Genomic DNA, 23,182 nt, shown 5'->3' on the forward strand with positions numbered 1-23,182 from the left:
ATATAAAAAAAATTGATTAATTTGTGATCAATAGTTAATACATAACTTAAAGAATATGATTGTGACTCATAATTTATTAAATTATGATCAAGAAATAACACATGATCAATTTATTTTATAATTTGTGACCGTTAAATAAGTTGCGACTCACAAATTTTGTAATTTGTGATCGATGATTAAATTGTGATACATAAAATTTTTGATTTGTGTCCGAATAAGTGCTTTATAACCAACTAATTCAATATTTTGACCAAATTGTATAGAGTCGTGATCTTAATAAATAAAATTTAACTATTATTTTATTTTTGAAGCTTTAAACCTTATTTCTTTGTTTTTGAAATGGATCATACTTAATCTCTCATATATGAAAATTTTCATAAGATGTAATTCATGTATGCCATGCAAATTGTTTAGTTATTTTTGATAATGGAAATTTAATTCATAATAATTGAGTTCATGCAGGATTCTAGCACAAAATTAAATTCATATATGATTTTGGTACATGAGATAAATAGGTTATTCAAACCTCATACCATAAAGAATCTAACTCAACAAGGTCTCCCGCTTCAAGCGAGAGATCATAGCATAGTTTGTCCTCATTAGGAGCATCAATGGATCGAGCAAAGTCGACTCGATCCTTAAACGCCAAAGTTCAACTTGACCTTATGAATGAGAGGAGCTCGGCTCATGTCCAAAATAAGGATTCAATTTAGTCGATCTCATGAACCGAGTCATAAATGAGTCGATTGTGTGTTTTTTTATTTTTATTTTTTGAAAAAATAATTAACAAAATAAGCCTAAAATAAACAATTTTCTAAAAAATAATAAAACAAGTCAAAAAATACATCAATCCATGAGTTCTAACGAACCAACTCGTGCCCACGAGCTCCGACAAGCCGTTCCCTAGCCGAGCTTGCTCAACCCATGAAAAAATGTGAACTCAATTTGAACCATGTGTTGTTTCAAAACGAGTCAAAGTCGTCCATAGACCAAGCCGACAAACAATTCAACCCATTTGCCACCCTAATGTCGGCCCATAATCAATCTGGTTTGGATTATGGCCTTGTTTGACACATATTATTAGAAAAATGAATTTTGTTACGTGTATAGAATATTTGTAAACCATTGTTGATAGTCCTCTCACATGAGGTGGTGGGGTTTGAAATTAAAATAATGGTAGATCTGACTTCATGTGAGAGGGCTGTCAAAATTGATGTACAAATATGCTATACACATAGCAAAATTGTAAAATTAAAAAGTTTTGTATAGTATTTTTAAAAAATGTGTAGTTAAATTATAATTTTTTTTAATTGATTTGTATGTAAAATATTTTATTATGAGCGTTGGCGAAAACAATTTAAATTTGTAAAGGTCGTTAAAGGCTAAACAAAGGGTTTCCAACAGTTCACATTCACCCGAGGTTTTATCGCTCGTAATACATCAAAGGCAAAAGAGGATCCGGAATTTGAACACAAAAAGGGCATGGCGGCGCATATCAGAAACCCCAAATAATTCTCTTCGAATACCAGTGAGTAGGCTTCTCATCTTGGTCCTATTTTAAAACCCTAATCGAAGCCTATTCTCAATTCTCTTAAATAGTCTGCTGGATTTTTAAAATCTTGCTTTCTATATTATACAATTTTAATCTTATTGTCTAGAATTTTAAAGACTACACCTCATAATCATTAGCACGAGTGCATGGCCATGAGGAAACAAGTGCGGCTTTCAGATACTGTGCCAATTGATTGCCCAGATTTATTTCTGCTGGCGGTCTAAATTAGTGGCGTGAATATGATGTTTTGATTGCCTTACTCATCTGAGTGCATGTATGTGCGTAGTATATTTATTTTGAAATATGATTTTCTGCAGTGGTGTACCATTTTGTATATTTTTAGGTAAGAAGGTTGTAAGTACTTTATCTTGGAAATTAGAAGAAAAGAATAGAATTGTGGTGTCAATTTATTTCAATTAAACTTCTAGGAAGATATTTCAACGGGACCAAGTGGATAGAGAGAGGAAGATGATGAATTATAACAGGTACTGATGATGGGTTTTTTCAGTATCCAGATGTATCTCCTGGTGCGGCCAAATTGTGCCTGTGCCGAGCATCCGAGATATGTGAAACCATTGATTTCCTCCTTTTTTCCGATTCCCCTCTCCATCCATTATTAGATTAACCATTGCTATTTATATAAAAGTTCACGTTGATCAGATTGGTTGTTTATGTATTAAAATTACCTTTTAAGTTTCTTATAATGCACATGATGAGTCTAGGTATGATCTGCTGCTTCATGTGCACATGAGTAATACTTGGTTTAACATACAAGTGTTGCTTGGAATGTTAGTTTTAGTGTTTAACTCTCATCACACCTTACTAACGACCACCATTTCCATATGGCACATTCTTCAGTTAAGCTCCAGTGGAATGGGTGATTATACTCTAAATTGCATGGGAGGATCTATTTTTCTTTTTATTATATACGTTTTGAAAATGGACAGCTAAGATATACTGCTTCTGTGAAAGAGAAGTGTACGGAAATTCTCTGTTTAAGACATTGTCTAATTTAGTTCGGGCGTCAGACTTTCTCTTCTCCTACCGTACCTTTTACGGAAATAAAATTTGTCTTATTTTTTCACGTTTACTGCAGCCTGGACTGTAAAATTTCATGGCTGAGAATCATTGAAAGGGGATAAGAATTATAGGCGGTGAAAGTTTCAATGGGAAGAGTGGATGCAAATAATAAGTATTTTGTTACCTTTCATCAGAAAAACAATGATTTGGTATCCCTTTCTTGTTCATGTACCCAAAATCCGCCGACTAGTCTTCCAAATTTCTCTCTTTTCCTCAACTAGCCACCGAAGACTAATATTTTCATTACCTTTCCATTAATTTTCCTCCTCCAGATCACTCCAAAACCCTGATAATCTTGACAAGAATCCAAATATTTTCAGCCACAAAGACTGGTTAAGCCCATCTGAAGTCATCAAGATTTTCGGAAACCTCTAAGACCCAAATTTAATACTTCCTCGCTTTACTCAAAATTTCAGGCTGCAAAGACTACAAACCAAATGAAGTTGCTTTTTCTGTGCTCGATGAATTTCTTAAGCAAAAATGCAGGCCTAATGCATACCTTTTTTTACTATGATGCACAGGCTTTGTGAGCGTGGTCGCGTTGATGAAGCCTTCATTGGAAAGGACAGAGGGTGTGAAGCCAGATATATTAGTGTTTAATATCTTGAATTTGGTGCTCAGGAAACAAAGGAGAGTTGAAGAGGGGATTAAGCTTTTCGATAGAATGATGCTTAAAGGGTGTGATCCAAATTCTGGGACTTATCAAGAGGTTTTGTATTGTTTGCTTGATGCGAAGAGGTTTGTTGAAGCGAAGGATTTTATGAAGAAGATGACTGACAAAGGGGTGATACCAAGCTTTGAGTCTTAAAAGTTTGCTGATACATGGTTTTTGTATCGAGAATCTTGTGGAAGATTTAGATTGGGCATCCAGGAAAATGGTAAGGCATGGATTTGTGCCAAAAAAGCGAATATGGGAGTGAGTTCTTCATTATGTGTTCTTGAATGGTCATATTGCTAATTCTGATCATATTTCGTACAAAGAAATTATCAAGAACACATCTTATGCGAACCTAAAGGTCATCACAATGTTTAACTATTGCTATGCTATGTGTCCTACCAAGGTAGCTGACAGATCTGTCTGCAGCCTCTGGAGAAGCAGTGAAAGCTGCTACAACCTTTGTTGAAGACTTCCATTTCTCTGGTTACATTATTGAAACAACTGAGGGGATATGCGCACGTTCAATAGTGAGGGTGAATACAGTTTTACTGTTCAAATGATCTGAGATCTCAATCCAACTTTTGACAAGCACTGGTTCAAACTTGTACTTGCTCACCTTCCTGCAGAATAAGGATATAGATTACTCCGCAAGTTCAGGAACGAAAGGAACAGATGAAGGTGGTGAATTTTCAGTTTTTTGAGAAGATGTTAGGATGTTTCCAGGATTGCCGTGCACACCTTGGATCTGCTGGAGAGTTGAGCAACGTAGCTGAAACCTGATATGCAAGAGGATTGTTCCTACACGAGATTCAATTAATCAGAGAATTGGATTGTTCAAGTTCTTAGCAAACCAAGTTACCATTGCTTGCTTTTTTCTTGTGATCCAACGAGGTACAAGAGGTGCTCGAAATTCCTAGTGGGGAGAGGTCTTTTGATGATCCTGTTGCTTAAGAAAACATCTGGGGAAATTATACTCTGCAAATCTAGTCTGCTTCTATAGAGTGGGAAATATACGTTTTACTGGCAGAATGTTGTTTCCTTATCTTGATGAAACTTGAAAGTGCAAATATATCTGGAAAATTATTAGAGACATGAAAGACTATAATGATGGCCAATGCATTATACTGCCAATCATCCTCGTAGTGTGCGTGTATATATATTTGGTGACTCGGGTATTCTAGCTTCGCCCACCCAATTAATTCCGAGGACTGGCAGCGAACAGGACCTCCGGAGGAGCTGCGAAGTGTATCATAATTTTGCCTCCATAGGACGTCCGTCTTTTAATATAAATGCTGTTTTCCAGCTGTCACGGAGATTCGAACCTCTGATGTTTCGTATAGAACCTTGCTTTACTAGTGTGCCTGCCCATAGGGCACCCTCGTGGTATATTTTTCTTTTGTAAAAGCACCATGGGCCGTCAATTACTCTACTTTCTCTTGAACCTTGAATAAAAGTCACTCTTGCCGTAAGCTTGACTAAGAGTTTCTTGTTTTCATCTTGCACCTTCCAAGGATGTAGAATAAGCTAGATTAAGATTCTAATTTGGTTGGAACAAAATCTTATGTTATGTGCACACTTAAAGAAGCTCGTGTTTATAAAAGTGATGTAAACAGAGTAAAACATACAAGAAAAAAGCCATACCTAGTTGACATCATTTAGATGCTTTCGAGTTTCTCGGCAATGAAATCACTATTAGATAGCCATAATAGTGAACTCTTGTCGAGAGAGCACACTAATTTCACCTCTTCCCAAAGAAACACAGTTAGATAGTACTTAAGAAATAAACATCCCCAAACTCTATAATTAACAAACTTATGAGCAAAGTTTACAAATACTGCACATGCTTCTCCAAAAGTAAAAGCTTCTGCTTGAATATGTTGTGTAGAATTTAGAATCTGCTAAAAAGTGCACAACAAGCAGAGACTACTTCAGATTAGTTATCAGTCCATCGCTCTCAGAATCTTCTGGAATGACTCTGGTTACCTGTTCCGTATCATTTACTGCAGCTCATTTTGAACTAGTACCAGAGAAGGCCTCCTCTGTCTGATTGATATCGTCCTTGGACTTGAAAGAGTTATTTCCACAATGAGATGCTGCACTAGAAACGACTGATTCTGTAACCTCAAGTGGGACATCTGTTGCTGATGGAGGAGATGAGTAATTGGAAGAGTCACACAGCGAAGCAGTGTCATTATCTGATGGAGTTGATCTGTATTCGGCTTTAAACTGCCCAGATTCTTTCCGCGGAAGGTCATACATTAAGCTTTTTCCATTCTCTTTCTCATCATCTTTTTGCGTCTCTGCAGAATATGGAGCAGCAATGGTATCCTCTAGTATCAATTTCGTGTCAATTTCCTTGTTATTCAACGCGTTAAAATTATCGGGTGGAGACAGTTCAGGCTCAACAAGACAATTGGATTTGTCCGTGGTTCTTGTACCCCTGTGAAACACCAACCTGAGCTTTCGTAAACCCTTCCAAATTGAATTCGTTGACAGAGGTTTATTAGCATCCACACTTCCATCAGTGCTGCTACTGCCATTTGGACTGAAGGTCAATGGTGGAGAGCCAATTGGATCAGCACCCTCATTCTGAAGTTGGCGACCCTCAAGGTGATGAATTTCAAGGTGCTGGCTCTTACCCTTCCGTTGCTCACACATTGGTACAACCTCTCGACGTGGATGATGAATCCAAATCCCAGTATCCTGTCGCCCTTTGATATCAATTGGCTCAAACTCATCCGTAACTGTTCTCTAAGTAGAAAAACAAAAACAAAAACGCCTTATTTGACAATTTGTATAACCATATACAATTTGGGAATATAATAAAGTGTAACCTTCAAGAAGTACCAGGCATCTAAGCAATTTCAGCACATTTATCTCGCATAAACATATACAAACAAAAGTTACCTTTGCAGTGCGCGCAGACACAGTTACTGCAAGATGCAATCTTCCATTATTTACGTTCTCAAGGAACAGCCACATGTCATGCCTCTTGCCATCCCTAAGATCGTTGATTGTTACAGAACAATCTCTGCGCCATTTTGTACAATTAGTTTAAAGTAAATGCAAAAGGCACAAAGAAAATGGATACTCAGACAGTAGCTTCTGTGAGCAGTTGAAACAAAGCAGTGAAGCTCGTTGTTATCGCTCTATAGGCATGTAAAATGACAAAAAAGGATAGTAGCTAATAACATTGATTCAGTTGGCATTGACATAAAAGGAATATTTTGTCTATTAAGGAGTATTTCCAAACCAGATTCAAAGCAAAGAAAAATACATCGATTCCATAACAAATATAAATATGTTATTTGATCATCTGTTAATGAGATTTGAATAGGTACAGATATAACAGTTGAAGGATATTCATATTAGGTTGGATTTTTGTTCATTCGCTCTGCTATAATAAACCAAAATAAAATTGCAATCAAAAAATAGTTGAAAGAGGCTTGGACTCACTAACTAGAAAGCAGGACAATTTTCCTTTAAGCACGACTCTACATGCAGCCAACAAAAGCAGCTGCTTTTAGGCACAGTCAAACACCTTCGGGATAAGGGAAAAGATGAGCAAAAACATAAGTTTCAGAGATCAATAGATGTGAAGTAGCTTTTCTAAGCTGAAAACTAAAGTCTGTGAGTAGAATGAATAAGAAAGGATCCAAGACAGAAAATATCTTAAAGGGGAGACACCACAGGTACTCAGGGAATAAAAAGCATAATCCCACTTCATAACAGTAAAAAATCATATCTTCATTTAGAAACATAACGTCCAGAAAATATCATGCATGATTCAGTGAAATGTGCTATTTTGAAGTAGCAAGAACACACCCCAATACGTCATCAACAAAATGGTCCTCGTCACGAACTTCGATGATGAGCACATTTGGTGAATCCCATGTATTGATAGGGATCTCGAATTCCTCATGCCATTGCGGAGCCAAACTTTCCTTCTGAGGCTTAGTATGAAATCTATAAGGGCCAAGTTGTCCCTTCACATATGGAACAGCCCATCCTGAGAATCACCACCAGTTAGAATCACACAATTTCTGGAATATTTTATAACTATCAGAGTACTTCAAACTAACCATTTAATTCTGATGGCTTCATGTCAGCTGCTTCAAGAATTTCCACTATAGCATAAGCAACAGGCTCCTCAGCATCAAACGAGGAAAAATTTTCTAATATAAATAGAAGACAAATCAATAAATTGAAGGAAAGATATTAAATTTAGCGCACAAAAAAAATAAAAAATAAAAAAATAAACTGTGGTATTGACTATTAAGTACCCACATTATTATTCAATTTGATCCCAGAACCAAATCTAATATCTATTGAGTTTGACATATACTGACAAGAAGCAACATATGTACCAATTGTGCATTTATTGATGACATTCGTTGTATTATAACTGAACCAAACAGAGTGATGGGAACCCCCAAATAAAACACCTGGAATTCCAAATGTTTTTCTTTGCTGGGCTTCCAAAAATTTTATGGGTGCAGTCATACATCTGGCATCTATATAGACTCTCTCTTCCAAGGAAAATTGTAAAGTTTCCATAGAGAAGCCTACACTCTTCCTGATTGGCTATTGACAGATCATATTATCACTTAACTGTTAGTATCTTGTAAACCAAAGTTCTTTTTATCTAAAACAGACTTACCTGAATCATATGAACTTGCATTAGATTTGAAATAATATCATGACAAATAAAACCCAACTCCTTGCAACAAGCACTTGAAAATCAAATACCAAGTCAAAGTTAAAACCTTGCTGAGGTGAAGTGAATTTCTCAACATCAACCACCAGCATATTGGGCTGCAAATTTACAAAGAATTAGACAACAAAGACATATTATGGAATGCTTCTAGCATCTCAAACCTACACAGTGGTGGTAATCTGATTTGAAAAGGAATAAAAATACTCCTTATGCTAAAAACAACTAAAAGAAGAAAAATGAACATACGTGTTAGGCTAGTTTATATACTAGGAACTAAGCTAATAGTCTGACCTGCACTAGAGTTTGCTCGAAGGCAAGGGCCAGAAGATTATCCTAATCAAGAAAAAAAATGCTTGTAATTAGGCAGACAAATGCATAGGGAAAGAAGGAATATTTTAATCGTTATTGTTTTCTAGGGGAATAGGTGCGGGGTAACACTATGGATAAATAGACAGAAGGATTAATAGCGGTGGTAATAAAATGTACTTACTAGCCATCCAGCTATCCCAGGAAGTTCTGTAACATCAAACCCATGAGAGAATATTGGCTTTGCATTCATCTGAAAATATGGTGGCTCAGCAAAGCATACACGCAGACGCCCAAGAAAGGGCCACTTGCTAATGAACTTCACCCCAATCAATACCTACAAGATAGAAAGTGCATAAATCTTCCACCAAACGTGTCAATTCGTCGGGTAGGTAAAACATTCCCCACTGGTTATGATCAACAAGGCCAATACTCATTATCCCACTTAAGCTAAAATTGCAATCTTCTGAGATTTGGACATGTTTACAAAACGTCAAATACTAATAAGATTTGTATAATCTAGGATGACTATTTTTGCAAAAAATATGCCTATGTTTGGCCCCCATTTTTTCATAAACTCATTTTTAAAAACTCATTTTCAACTGCACTTTCTCCAAAAAATCACTATTCTAAAACTCATTTTCCCCCAAATTTCCATTAAAATGGAGCCCAAACAAGGGCTAATTTCAAAATCCAAACAAGTGAAAAAATTAAAGTAATCTAAAAGAGATATATTTTTGACAAAAGTATAATGTGATATTAATTCTAAATTTCATGAGAATCAACATAAGACCCATAAACTTTTCAAACTTTTTATAGAGTCTGATGCACTGACTGAAGCATTGATGTTACTTCCACAAACCTTTCCTTCAACATGCATGCCTAACAAATGCAATGCTGCACACATTCCTAAACCCAATCTTTTCTTCACTGTCAGGGCAAGTTTCGCACTCATATCATCTGCAGTAAGAAAATTCATTCCCAATTCCAACACCTGCAGTTAGCAGATATACATTAAAGTTGATGTACCAGGGAATATACACTAAAAAGGCTCAAAAGGCACTGTATGAGCAAAGATAACTGTTTTCTAGTGATCCTGGCATACCAAGTGATCGTCTCCATTGGATTCTCGAAGCACCCTCATTTCGGTGAATATAGGTGGGGATCTTCCCAAGTACAAATGCTGAACAACAGCATCATTCTGGATACATGCAAAATATTATTCTCATTAATTAAAAATGAAATCTAAGCAGGGTCCGAGGCTCCTAGAGTCAGATTATCACAACAGCCACAGTTGCAACCCATTACCATCCAGTGATGATTCTCACAGTTAAAACTAACTTAATTTCCAAATAACACACCATAAAACAGAAAATGGAAGTGTACTCCAGCATTGAAGTCTTCCAGAAATGAATTTGGTAAGAAATTAAATGATGCCAAAATAACTCGTACCACTATCCAAGGTTTATATTTTTGCAGGAACCATGGAACAATAGGGAGAAGAATTTTCTGAGAAACGATCTGTTCCACGCAGACAAGCCAGATTTTTTCAATAGCATAGTTCAACCACCTCACTGTCTCAAATTGTGAAAGCACCTACCAAAGAAAGTAGGAAATACAAATACTCAAGAGCTTCCCGTTCACATGAATCTACTAAAACAAAGTTTAAACTCCCATGAAGAAAATGAATTATTCAGAAAGGCCCACCAACAACAAAGAGTATGCACAGAGAAAAATATCAAATTAAAAAAATAAAAGATAAAAAAAATAAAATAAAAAAATATGTGTGTGTGTGTGTGTGTATCCATTTTCACTTCTTTTTTGGGTTATTTTACTTCTTTTCCTAATTTCCCTTTTTTCCCTACATAAGAAAAAGAAAAAAGGAAAAAAAAAAGAAAAAGAAAAAGAAGAGGAGTGGCACTGGCATTTTGATCATCAACTAGACAAAGAAAAATTGAAGAAATAACATTTTCTACCCGTTTTTGATTGGATTGTCTTCTGTCCTCAAACCGCACTTTGCCTCTCAATCTCATCACATACCGCTCATGGACCTTCAAATTCAACATAGAAATAACTCCATATTTAAATTACTTTTCGAAAAAAAGAAGAAGAAGAAATCGCAAAAAAGCTGTTGTCTACACAGATGAATGAACTCACATGATAGAGATAGACGAGGGAAAGAATGTAGGCAACTGGGTGGCAACAGTTGACAGAATTGAGTAACCATAGCAAAAGCAGCACTAAGCATATATGATGAATTAATTTTACCTCCAATATACTACCCATCTTCCAAATTGAAATCAACACTTTACAAGATCAACTTAATATACAAACATGCATGTATAGATATATAATTGGCCATCAATTACATTCATTCCCAATTTTCCATAAATATATATTAAAAAAATACATAAATAATGCAAGGTAAATGAATTTGGCGGAAAAGCCAGACGCTGACCAAGACATTTCTTTTTCGGCTACAATTCAGATTGAAGATGATTGGAGGATTTCTTCTTTCGTCTGGTTTCTATCCCCAAAAAATTTGCATAAATAGTCTCCAACATTTAGACATAAAGAAAACGCATCCCCAAGCTTTAAAATCAGACTTTTGAGTCCCTAACGTTTGGCGTTGTGCACCGTTATCGAGGGAAAACAGAACTGGCCGACCTTCATTGGCACAGTACTTTTTAGCATTCTCTATTAATTTGTTTAATGTCCATAAACTCCAAAAATAACAATTATAACATACTGCATAAATAGTCTCCAACATTTAGACATAAAGAAAACGCATCCCCAAGCTTTAAAATCAGACTTTTGAGTCCCTAACGTTTGGGGTTGTGCACCGTTATCGAGGGAAAACAGAACTGGCCGACCTTCATTGGCACAGTACTTTTTAGCATTCTCTATTAATTTGTTTAATGTCCATAAACTCCAAAAATAACAATTATAACATATATGTGACTCATTTACGAAGTTTGATACTACTTTTACTTCGCAAATTCGTTACGGGCAAGCACCCGCCAACAAATGTGGGGGCGAAATATGTGGGCTGCTACTAGTTAAGCTCCCGTTTGGCCCCCATTATATCTTTTTTTTCTCTCTCTCTCTTTTAAAAAAAAAAAAAATATCACTGTAAGTAAGAACTATAATTTCAACAGTAGTAAATAAAATTGACATAATAAATGTAAGTGGATCGATCAAATAGCTGAATTCTTAAAAAGTAAATCATTATTGATTGTCTAAAACCATACATATTAATAGATACAACTACTATTTATTTGCCAAATAGACTGATTAATTGAAAAAATCTTGATTGTGTTTAACAATAAAATACTCAGAAAGACCACATACAACGTGGGACCATATTCTAAATTGATCGCTAATATTTGATTGTAAATTCTTTCACTTGTACTGTTGCAGTGACCTATCACTAATAAATTTTTCATTTTTTTGCCCCCGTCAAAACCAAGGGCTTAATTGTCAAAATGTCCTCCAACAGTTGGATGGACAATTAAAGTTTTACTACATGTGATAGACAATGCATTATGTTGAATACTAAAGCAAAACGATAATGAGTTGAAAATGCGATTTAATGGAAATTAATAGCTGCCAAATGGGGGCTAAAAATTTTCGCCTTGTAGACGAGATTAGATAAACAAAAAATATATTTTGGATTATATCATTTCGCCTAGTTCGCCTCTCCCATGATTTTCCAAACCTCTGTGATCTATCTTCCCTCCATGATGCGACAAAATGGACCTGCAATTTGTATATAAAAGCTTAAACGTGATTTTCCAAACCAACCAACCAGGATTCTCTCTATCTGCTCTACATAATGCAACAAAATCGACCCTGCAATTGCATATAAAAACTTCAAAATATGATGAAATTGCACCGTTGATTATCATAGCAGGAAAATGACGAGGACATTGACTAAATCTATGGTGACTTTCATTAGCCATGCACCAAATATTCATGCTGTAGCTAAATTCATATTCACAATATTTGTATTATGATAAAGTGATTCATATGGCACTCGACCAACGCTATTAGCAAGAATTCACCTTTGGTGACAACAGAAAAACCATTCCAAACAAGTAATGGAACATACTGTCCTAGTTAAAATAGATAAGGTAGGTAACAAAGTGATAATCACATTTGCCTATTGCAATGTCTAATAGAATGTTGAAACATACAGTACAAGTTTCCCCAAATGTGCACAAATTTACAGAAAGTTTTGTAAGCAACATTTACGATTACTGCACAAACATCTCGAAAGAAAAAACTTCTGCTAAGAAAAATCAACATATAGAACACCATATACACCTGAAATAACAACAAAACAACATAAACAATCGGCTAAAAGCGTACGCAAACAAAAGGGGAAAAAAAACAAAACAAAACGATTACCTAAGGCATTTCAATCCGAACATGTTACTGCACAAACCTTCTCAAAGTATTCTAACAACTTAATCCACTCCGTCATATCTATGACTAAACCAGATCGTTTTTTCAGATTGATTATCAGCTTATTGTCTCACAATCTTTTGGAATGACTTCCGTTTTTTGGTCCATACTATTTATGTAGGCTCATTTCCTTCTAGAATGACTTTTCTGTTCCATATTACTTGTTTACTGTCGGCTCATTTTGAGTCTGAACAATATCATCCTTAGACTTGAAAGAATTCGAACCATAAAGGGCTTCCATATGATTGATATTGTCCTTGGTCTTGAAAGAGTTATTGTCAGAACGAGATGCTGCAACAGAAACATTTGAACCTGGAATAACTAAACTAGTAACCCCAATTGGTACGTCTGTTGATGATAGAAGAGACGAGTCATCAGAAGAATCATGATGTGAAGCATTGTCATTATCTGATGGTGTTGATCCCGAGTCAGTTTCAGATATCCTTGATTCTTTCCGTGAAAAGGTGGATTTCAAGCTTTTTCCAGAATGCTTCAATATGCCTTTATCAATATCCTTCGCATGCACTTCTAGTGGGCTGTCCAGCGCACTTGGCTCTCGACTCTCTTTCTCTATTAGAGCCTTTGCAGAATATGGAGTAGCAACAGTATCATCTATTATCAATTTCACGCCAATATCCTTGCTATTTAAGGCCCTAATGTTAGCGTGAGGAGATGATACAGGCTCAGGCTCAGGCTCGGGCTCAATGAGACACTTGGATTTCTCCTCGGTTTGTAGGGTTCGTGGGGTTCGTGGGCTCCTGTGGAACACTGAGCTGAGCTTTCGTAAACCCTGTCGAACTGGATTTATTGAACGTGGCCTTTTAGCATCTACACTTTCATCAATGCTACTGGAGGTCGATGCTCGGGAGCCAATTGAATCACCACCCTCGGCCTGAACTTGTCCATCAAGGCGATGAGTTTCAAGGTGCCTACTCTTCCCCTTTCGTGGCTCCCACACTTGTGCAACCTCATTACCTGGCTGATGAATCCAAATCCCAGTCCCTCGTTGCCCTTCAATGTCAATCGGCTCAAACTTGTCTGCAACTTTCGGGGACTTCTCAGATGATCTAGATGAGGAGCCTCTCTGAGCAGCATCAGCTGCGACTGAATTTCCCCTGTGCTCATCGTCAAAACCTTCTGCGTCGCATGTGTTTTCTGCACGCTGCAAACAATCAGTGACTTCAGCATCTTAGAAGTCATACTGCATCATCCATTTGACAGTAAATTTAAATGTAAAACAGCATCACATTCTAGCACTTTAAGCCCGTTTCATTCCAGATCAAACCTTCTGCCATACCCCAACTAAAGGCAATCCAGTATATTCTATAAACAATAAGGTACAGAGCCACAATGCTTCAATATCACAAAATTAACGTTAATTCCAGAGACCAATATATGCATCGTCTCTGAAAGAGATGGCCAGAAAACTAACTACAAGCATGTTTAGGAAGTGTTTATAAACGGTTTAAGAGTATAAATGATAGAAATGAGTGGTGAATAAGTGGGCAGTCCTTGTGGGCCCATTGAAATGTGCAGATAAAAAGTGTATTGAAGTTTTTATATCAGCTTATAAACATAACCATACATAGGCCACATCCCAAATTTTCGTCTTTTATCCGAAGTCCTAATATCTTAATCATTGGCAGTTTGGCACCATCAGATTCTGTTTGAAAATAGTGTTGTAAGCTAGCACTTAATTTATATTGCTCCCATCATGACTTCAGAAGTATAGATGTAATTCGTGGGTTTTAACAATGAATTAACATTGAATAAAAGTTGGGAACAAAATTCTGGTAATGAAATTAAGGCACAAACGGTTGGCAATGTACGTCATTTTCCCAATTTATGCATGTCCAATGACATCTCCAAATCTAACATTCAAGCATATTTCCTTGAGAAGCTTCTACACGTCTTCAGATTATGAAGAAAAAATAATGGTAAAATGATCAGATTAAACAAGTATCATGAAATCATTTTTTTCTTTTTTTCTTTTTTAAGGAAATAACATATTGAAGATAAATGTGACTTGCTATTCCCTGTATATTGAATTTTTATGTATTGACTCCTAATCGAATTGTTTGGGATTAAGCAGTGAAAGAAATCATTTTATCTACTAAGAGTGATCAGATTGATTATTACCAATCATTCCCCTAGCCGTAAGGCTACAATATATATCCATTTTGACAGAGGACTGATTAAATAATGAAAATAAAATACTTGAGCTTATTTTGATATAAAAGGATAAGTAACAATCTAGTATATTTAATAAACTCTTTTATTTGCTTGTATTATTTTACTCCCTTTTCAGCACAGCAGCAGCCAACTTTTCTTCTACTTCTATTTTTGAAACCTACAGGCCAGCCCCCCTCTTCAACCACTAATCGTATTATTGGATAATTCATATATATAAGAAAAAACACAAGCATTCAGACACACACAGAGACAGATGCAGATACCCAGTTAACGAAAATCATTTCCTGTTTTATACAATTCTCCATTAAAATTTAATCCAATGAAATAGAAAAGAAACGGAATTGTTTGAAAATGTAGAAAGTAAAACAATGGCATTTATTCTCGTTATTACACTCAAATCATTTAATAATCGAAAATTTATATTCATCATTAACTCATTGTGGCAGTACAAAACAAAATTCATTTCCTGTTATATATAATTGTTCTTTTATAAATATAGTTCAATTGAATAGATAAAGAACCGGAATTGTTTTGAAAATGCTGAAAGTAAAAACAATGGATCCTGCCCTAAGATAAACAAACACTTGCCAGTATTTAGGGTTTCAAAAACAAGAGAAATATGGAGTGAACTTCAAAGGAAGTGTCAGGCATCTAAGAATTTGCTTTGCATTCATTGGCCCTACACAAAAAATACCTTTGTATTGGCTTCGGACACAGTTATTGCAAGATGCAATCTTCCCATTTTTATGTTCTCAAGGGACAACCACATGTCATGCCTCTGGCCATCCTTTAGATCATTGATGTTTACAGAACAATCTCTGCACCATTTGCATAATTAGTTTAAACAGATGCAAAAACAGTAAAAAGAAATTGAAACCACTGAACAGTAACTTCTATGAGAAGTTCAAATATAGAAGTAAAGCTTTAGTGATTATCAGAATCATTACTCTCTTGGTACGTAAAATGACCGCAATAGTATCAGAAGGAACCAAAATAAAAATGCAATCAATTCTTGAATCGAACACAGTTATATTTTAAATAACATATGGGATGTTAGAGATTACTAAAACCAGTTGAAAGAGGATTGGATAGCCAATTGGAAAGCAGGACTATTTTCGTTAATCTAATAGAATAATAAGTTTTATGCTACTGACTCTTTGGAATAATTATGTCAATTAACTTTTCCAGAATCCTCTGGGATAAGGGAACAAATAAGCAAAAGCATAGGCTTCCAGAAGATGAATTGAGCTGAAGCAGTTTTTCAAATTGCAAAATTGCCTGTAAATAAAATTAAGACATAACAATATCTTACAGGGGAGACAAGACACCACAGATACTTAAAGCAAATAAAAAGCACAGGCCCCTTCATAGCAGTAAGCAATCAAACTTCATTAAGAAACAAAACGTTCCAAAAATTGTCATGCATAATTCAGCATATATATTGAAGTAACAAGAACACACCCCAATTCATCGTCAAATAGATGATCCTTATCACGAACTTCGATGATGAGCACATTTGGTGATTCCCATGTACAGATAGGGATCTGGAATTCCTCGTACCATTTTGGAGATAAATTTTTCTTCTGAATCTTGGTCCGAAATCTGTAAGGGCCAAGCTGACCCTTAACATATGGATCAGCCAACCCTGAGAATCACTGCCAGTTACAATCAAAAAAAGTTTAGGCATATAATAATCAGAGTTCTTCAAACTAACCGTTTAAGTCTGATGGCTTCATGTCAGCAGCTTCAAGAACTTCCACTTTGGCATAGGCAATAGGCTCCTTGGCATCAATTGAGAACCAATTTTCTGTCATATAAAAGAGAAATCAATATAGTAAACGAAAGACATGTTGCAGAAAGAAATCGTATTCTGTGGTATTGAGTGCGCATGTTATTATTCAATTTGATCTCAGATTTAAATCTAATCCTATTGAGTTTGACATGTACTGACAAAAAATGGAATACTGATTCTGAATTTAATTATTGATTAAGCTTTTTCAGTTAAAGTCATTCTTTTTCATTACCTCAGTATCCCATCTTTTCAATGACCTCATAACACAACTACAAGGTCTATTTAAGACCGCAAAAAAGTCAAGCCAAGGTCCATTTAGACTTCTGCCAGTTTTTTTGTGATTAAATTGAACAATACTTATGCTTGACCTTAAGCATCCTTAAACTCTGGTAGAAACTATTAAAATACGGATAAATATGTTATACTATCAGTGCTACATCCTCCATTTTTGAGAATGGTCTTTCTACTTCAGAATAAATTTTTCAGTGCAGTCACAAAATTCGGATTGATTTAGAGCCGATTTGGCATAGCTTTTGCTTTTCGTAGAAGAGTTTTAAAAGAAGCTATCTTAATTTTTGTTTGAAAATTAATATTTAAAAGCACTTTTCATTTCGAAAGTGTTTTTAGAGAAATCCACATTGTACCAACTTCCTCTTAAAGCTCTTCAAACTATAAAAACACTGTAACAAAATTAGCCAAATGAATCTAAAAGCAACTTTTGAATCTCAAAAGCTCTTTTTGGCTTTTCAAAAGTCACTTTTAGCTTTTTGAAAACATGCCAAATGGGCCCTTAGACTCTCCAATTATAAAGTATCTAAGTGGTCTACACTCTTCCTGATTGGCTATTGACGAATCATATTATCACTTAATTGAGTAGTCTCTCGTGAAGCAAAGTTGTTTACATAGAAAGGGTAATGACATGACTCATATGAACCAGTACTAGATTTGAAAATTGTATCATGGTAAATAAAACCGAACAACTTGCAACAAAGATTTTAAAATCAAATACTTGGTAAAAGTTAAACCTTTTTGAGGTGAAGCAAATTTCTCGACATCTACCACCAGCATATTGGGCTGCAAAATGAAAAAGAATTAGAGTACAAAAGCATTTTATGAAACCCTTCTTGCATCTCGAACAGACATGGTGCTTGTGCCTTATCTGATTTGAATATGAGGATAAACATATTAGATGTTTCTAAGAGGAACCAGCTGTAATCTCACCTGCACAAGAGTTTGTTCGAAGGCAAGAGCCAGCAGATTATCCTAATCAATAAAACAAAAAATATGTAATTATTAGGCAAACAGATGCAGAAAAACGAGGAACTTTTTATTAATTACTATTTTTTTTTTTCAGGGTGAGGGATTGGATTAGACTTTGGATGATAAAAAGAGAGTGAGAGAGAAGGAATTTTTGTTGTGGTAATAATAACATGTACTTACTATCCATCCAGCAATCCCAGGAAGTTCAGTAACATCAAGGCCATGAGAGAATATAGGTTTCACAATCATCTGAAAATACGGTGGCTCCGCAAAGCATACCCGCAAACGCCCAAGATAAGGCCAGTAGGGAAGGAATTTTACCCCAATCAAAACCTGCAAGAGAGAGAGTGCATAAGACTTCCTTCGAAATCAGTCGTACTTGTGTCATTTCATCGTGTATGTAAACAATGCCACTGGTTGGCAATCAATAGCTTAATATGCATCTAGGCATCTTCTTAGAATTGGACAAAACTGGTAACGAAATATCAAATTCTCTAACATTTGTACAATCTAAGATTACTACTTTTGCAAATAATACATTTCAATATCCAAACGATTTAATATGTAATATTATTCTAAATTTCATCCGAAGCAACATATGACCCATAACCTTTTCTAACGATCGATACAAGAAATCGATGCACTGATTGAAGAATTATTTACTACATGATATAACCTTTTGCTTACCTTTCCTTCAACATGCATGCCTAACAAATGCAACTTTGCCCGCAGTCCTAAACCCAATCTTTTTGTCAGTTTCACTGCAATTATAGCACTCATATCATCTGCAGTACGAAAATTCATTCCCAATTCCAACACCTGCAGTTAGTGAATATATGTTAAAATTGCTGTCACTGAGTGTATGCATATATAGCTCAAAAGCCAATGTATTTACACTCAGAACCCTGTTACTAGTGACCCTAACATACCAAGTGATCATCACCATTGGATTCCGGAAGCACCCTCATTTCAGTGAATATAGGTGGGGATCTTCCCAAGTACAAATGCTGAACCACAGCATCCTTCTGCGTACATGCAAAATATGATTCTCGTTAATTGAAATCAGAACTGCAGTAGGATCCCAGTGTAAGATAATCACAAGAGCCACAGTTGTAAACAATTAACCATCCCTATAACCATTTATCAACATTAGTTATGGAAGCATAATCCAGCATCGAAGTCTTCCAGAAATGACTTCAGTAAACAATTAAATGATCACCATAATAGGCTGGATTTAACTCGTACCACAGTCCAAGGTTTATATTTTTGTAGAAACCATGGAACAATTGGGAGAAGAATTTTCTGAGAAATTATATCTTCCACGCAGACAAGCCATATCTTTTCAATAGCATGGTTCAACCACTTCACAGTTTCCGAATCCGAGAGCACCTACCAAAAAAAGGGAACACAGAGACTGAAAAGCCTTCCATTTACATGGATCTACTAAAATGGTAGTTCATCTCCAGTTAAAAAGGAAAAAGAGAAAAAAAATTATTCAACAACGCCCCCACCGTTTATAAAGATTAAAGTGTATGCACAGACATAAAGATCAAAGCATAAAAAATTCTTTCCTTTATTCACCTCTCTCTATTGAATTAACCCCCCATCCCCATCAAAAGAAAAAAAAAANAGTCACATGCAGGTTCATTATTGATTACGTTCACACCATAGATATCTATAGTTAGTGTATACAATAGTTAGTGTATAGATATATGGTTTATAATTTCTAAGGTATGGGGTTTTTCCCGGCGATTAGAAACGATGTCGTATGTGTTAAGGAATGCCGCGAAAAGAGCAACACCGCCCAAAATTCAAGATTTACATAACCCTATTCCAGATATTCAGATTGATGATGACTTTTTGGGTATTTTTTTTTTTTTTTATTTTTTCCGGAGGATGAAGTTTATTTATTTATTTATTTTGTACAGAACTGGAGCGCTGGCTGGCGGTTAAGTTCTACGTGTCGAAGACACGTATAAGACGTGGGCGACGGGGGGACTCAATGGTGGAGATCTGGTGCAATTGCAGTTTCTACAATTGGCTGTATAAACTTGTACATTTAGGACATGCTGCCCTTTAAAATTTGCATTATGGATACCCAGTTTTACATATTTGTTTCATGTTGATCACTAAACTTGTTTTAATTTTACCTCTTAAACTTATATTATTGAATAATGATATTTATCACCTCTGATGATCATTACAAGTCTATGCAGCAGTAGGATTACTTTGAACTGTAATTGAGATGCATTTTTATACATCCAAACGTTGATGAACAAAACTAACGATATCCATATTATTGTATCTGTTGAATATTTTGCCCTAATTTAAAAGAGTTTGTTTGGGAAAAATAAGTTTTTGAATGGTGATTTGTTTGTGGAATGTGTAGTTAAACAGTAAAATAAAATTTGAATTTATATGTAAAATATTTTATTATGAAAATTTGAAAAACAATTATTTTAATAATTTTCAAAGAAGGGCTTAATTTGATTTTCATGTAAACAATATAGAAATTAACTGCATTCATGACATGACCATTAGAATGTTTGACATGATTAAAGGACGGTTTCTCAAATCCCATTGGTGTAGTAACGAATAGAATCATTTTTTAAAATGTCCATAGACTGAATGGTTAAATTGAAATGAAAATATAAGTAGTGGATCAAATTGAATTTGAAAGATTAACAAATAACAATCATGGAAAATTCACATTTTTAAATGTTGTACCTAATATCCCTTGGTACTATTATTTCTTGAACCTTATGGTTTCTCAATGCAGAGAATACTAGATACAGGATGGGACATTCTGTCGGCAAACAGAGTAGGTTGAAACGGTGTCACTTTTTGTGGGGTACGATTTAATTGTTTGTCAATCAGGAACTGTGCAGGACGGACATCTATGTCCAAGAAGATTTATCTGCTCATATTCTTTAAAAAAAAAAATACATTTTTAAATAATAATTTGACATTAATTCAATCACACATTTTTCAATAAAATAACACTACACATAAATTCAAAAGAATTTCTTATTTTTTAATCACATATTTTCAATTAATATACTATTGAAAAATACATTATTATGAAAATAATGTTACTCAAACTAAATCACATTTTAAAAAGTTTAATTTATAAATTGTTGAAGATACAATTTAATAGTTTGTCACTAGTGATGGTGAAAATATTTGTCCCGCCCTTTCCCAACGGGACCCCACCTCGAATGGGACAAAAAAAACTCGACCTGAACGGGTTGGCTGGGGCGACGTGGGGCAAGGCAGGACCCAAACCCGCGTCTTGAAGGAAAAAATAAAAAAAGAAGATTAAAAATAATTTTATTTCTAAACAATTCATCGTTAAAAATTCATTTTGAATTTATATTTTATTTTCCAATAATAACATAACTCGACACTTTGAAAATGTGCAAAAAAAAATGATGGGGCAAAAAGTTCCCCCATCCCAGCCCCTCTAAGGCAAGGTGGGGCGGCGTGGGGGTGCCCCGTCCCGAACCTGCCCCGTTTCTATCCCTATTTGACACTCCGCATGTTGAGCCAATTTAATTATTTACTTGTAGTTACTTGACTCAAGAGACTTTGTATTTAAAAGTTGGACGTTGTTGTGTGTAAAGAAAATATAAACACGGAACAGCTACAGAACAGACACAACAACAAGGTGGGTGGGTGCGTGGGTTTTTGCATTATTTTATTTACCGGCACCCACCTCGATGTGAGATTTCTATAGATTTTCTGTAAAAATATTATCTGTACACATGGAAAAATTCTTAAAAGTTCATTTTATGCTAGTATTTTAAGTTTAAAATAAATAAATTACACTATAATAATTTTCTCAATTTTGAATCTTTACTTGATTTTTTAATAAATATATATTTTTCGTTATCTTTTATTCAAAATATTTGTAAAATATCAACGAACAACCAAATCAAAAAGTCAAACTCACTCTAACGTAAGGATTAAAATCAAATTTTTAGTAGATTTTGATTGAAATTAATAAAATGTGTTGTTGAAAAGTTTTGGACCCATAAAATACATGGTTAAAATTAATTATTAACAATAACTTATATTAAAATTTTAATTTTAATTCCTACAAAATAGGAATTTTATATTTTAAAAAATTAATATAAAATTTTGTCGTGATCATCGTAAACTCTATATAAAAAGTTAAGACAAAATAAAAATGTCAAATTAAACTATTTTTTTATTATTATTATTTGTAGCGTAGAAATTGGGACACTATATTTGACCAGATGAGCTCGATAATATTCTTCTCTTGTAGCTACCCAAAAAGATAAAATGCCATTTTCAAATCTTTAAATCACAAAATGTCACTTTCTTATCAGATTATAGTCAAATCAAAGGTGTACAAATTCAAGTCTCCATCCCCACAGTACATTGGCATTCCGCGATACGTCTAATTACTACGAATTTCAATTATTTCTCTTTACTTGTTTTCTAATTAATCTAAGGCTTCGTTTGGTAGTCATTTTTTTAAAAAATATATTTTTCTCTTTCTTTTTTTCAATCACACATTTTTTATTAAAATAATATTACACGTAAATCAAAAAAATTTCCTTATCTCTCAACCACACATTTCACATTAATTTACTATTCTAAAATATATTTTTACATAAAAATGTCTATCAAATACCCGCTAACTCGAACTTCTAAGGAAAATTTTGAATTTTTGAATTGTTTATCATCGATAAATAATTAGCATAGAAATGGTTTTGAAAAACTAAGTTTTATACAAGAACCTCGCCCCACTTAAGGGAAAAAACCAGATATCCATGAAGGAGGTGAATTATGGAAGATTGACTACGTAGGTTGGTGACCATTTCAAAACTTACTGGACCATTTGGCTGGTCCTGTACAGGACAATGTCATGAAAAACCACAAAGGCTGGTAACCTCATGTACATTGTTGACCCTGTTTTCCACAATGACTATGTGGACAAAAGATGTGAGGCATACTCGCATCACGCAAGTAAATTTTTTTAATTAATTTATTTTAAATAAGTTAAATTATTTTACTTTTTTTAAATAAATTTGCTAATTAGTTAATTTAGCTCAAACTCAAAATATGATTTTTCTGTATCTAATTTTCAATCCAAAGTCAATTTAATCAAATTGACCTAAGTTTTATCCA

The 23,182-nt window shown here is 34.7% G+C and overlaps 2 protein-coding genes and 1 long non-coding RNA gene across 6 annotated transcripts; 1 reads left to right on the plus strand and 2 right to left on the minus strand.

Moving 5' to 3' along the window:
- The first annotated feature begins 1,403 nt into the window (after window positions 1–1,403).
- On the plus strand, window positions 1,404–4,765 carry LOC111380939. The gene is made up of 2 exons (XR_002700260.1): window positions 1,404–2,037; window positions 3,154–4,765. It is a non-coding gene; the product is annotated as an uncharacterized LOC111380939 (long non-coding RNA).
- A 147-nt stretch (window positions 4,766–4,912) lies between these two features.
- Window positions 4,913–10,807, minus strand: LOC111380937 (C2 domain-containing protein At1g53590-like). 2 transcript variants are annotated; one of them, XM_023004613.1, is made up of 12 exons: window positions 10,471–10,807; window positions 10,290–10,364; window positions 9,766–9,909; window positions 9,419–9,514; window positions 9,176–9,307; window positions 8,498–8,650; window positions 8,299–8,340; window positions 8,057–8,105; window positions 7,373–7,465; window positions 7,116–7,299; window positions 6,198–6,321; window positions 4,913–6,041 (listed from the first exon to the last, which is right to left on the minus strand). In XM_023004613.1, exons 1-12 carry the CDS (start codon window positions 10,597–10,599, stop codon window positions 5,298–5,300), a joined length of 1,965 nt encoding a protein of 654 aa, XP_022860381.1. In that variant the 5' UTR covers window positions 10,600–10,807; the 3' UTR covers window positions 4,913–5,297. The 2 variants fall into 2 exon arrangements, with proteins under 2 accessions (XP_022860381.1, XP_022860382.1); XM_023004614.1 differs by lacking the exon at window positions 9,766–9,909.
- Window positions 10,808–11,790: 983 nt separating this feature from the next.
- Window positions 11,791–19,648, minus strand: LOC111380938 (C2 domain-containing protein At1g53590-like). Of its 3 annotated transcripts, none has more exons than XR_002700259.1 (11): window positions 19,271–19,648; window positions 18,955–19,050; window positions 18,713–18,844; window positions 18,206–18,358; window positions 17,987–18,028; window positions 17,791–17,839; window positions 16,688–16,780; window positions 16,435–16,618; window positions 15,668–15,791; window positions 12,724–13,942; window positions 11,791–12,072 (listed from the first exon to the last, which is right to left on the minus strand). XR_002700259.1 is itself a non-coding variant. In XM_023004615.1 (10 exons), the coding sequence occupies exons 2-10, from the start codon at window positions 18,991–18,993 to the stop codon at window positions 12,938–12,940; spliced, it is 1,821 nt and encodes a 606-aa protein (XP_022860383.1). In that variant the 5' UTR covers window positions 18,994–19,050; window positions 19,271–19,648; the 3' UTR covers window positions 12,415–12,937. The 3 variants fall into 3 exon arrangements, 1 of the variants encoding a protein (XP_022860383.1); XR_002700258.1 differs by lacking the exon at window positions 11,791–12,072 and adding an exon at window positions 12,412–12,639; XM_023004615.1 differs by lacking the exon at window positions 11,791–12,072 and having other exon boundaries at window positions 12,415–13,942.
- Window positions 19,649–23,182: the final 3,534 nt, after the last annotated feature.

Source organism: Olea europaea, unplaced genomic scaffold, assembly GCF_002742605.1.
Source record: "Olea europaea var. sylvestris unplaced genomic scaffold, O_europaea_v1 scaffold2231, whole genome shotgun sequence".
NCBI classification, from domain to species: Eukaryota; Viridiplantae; Streptophyta; class Magnoliopsida; order Lamiales; family Oleaceae; genus Olea; species Olea europaea.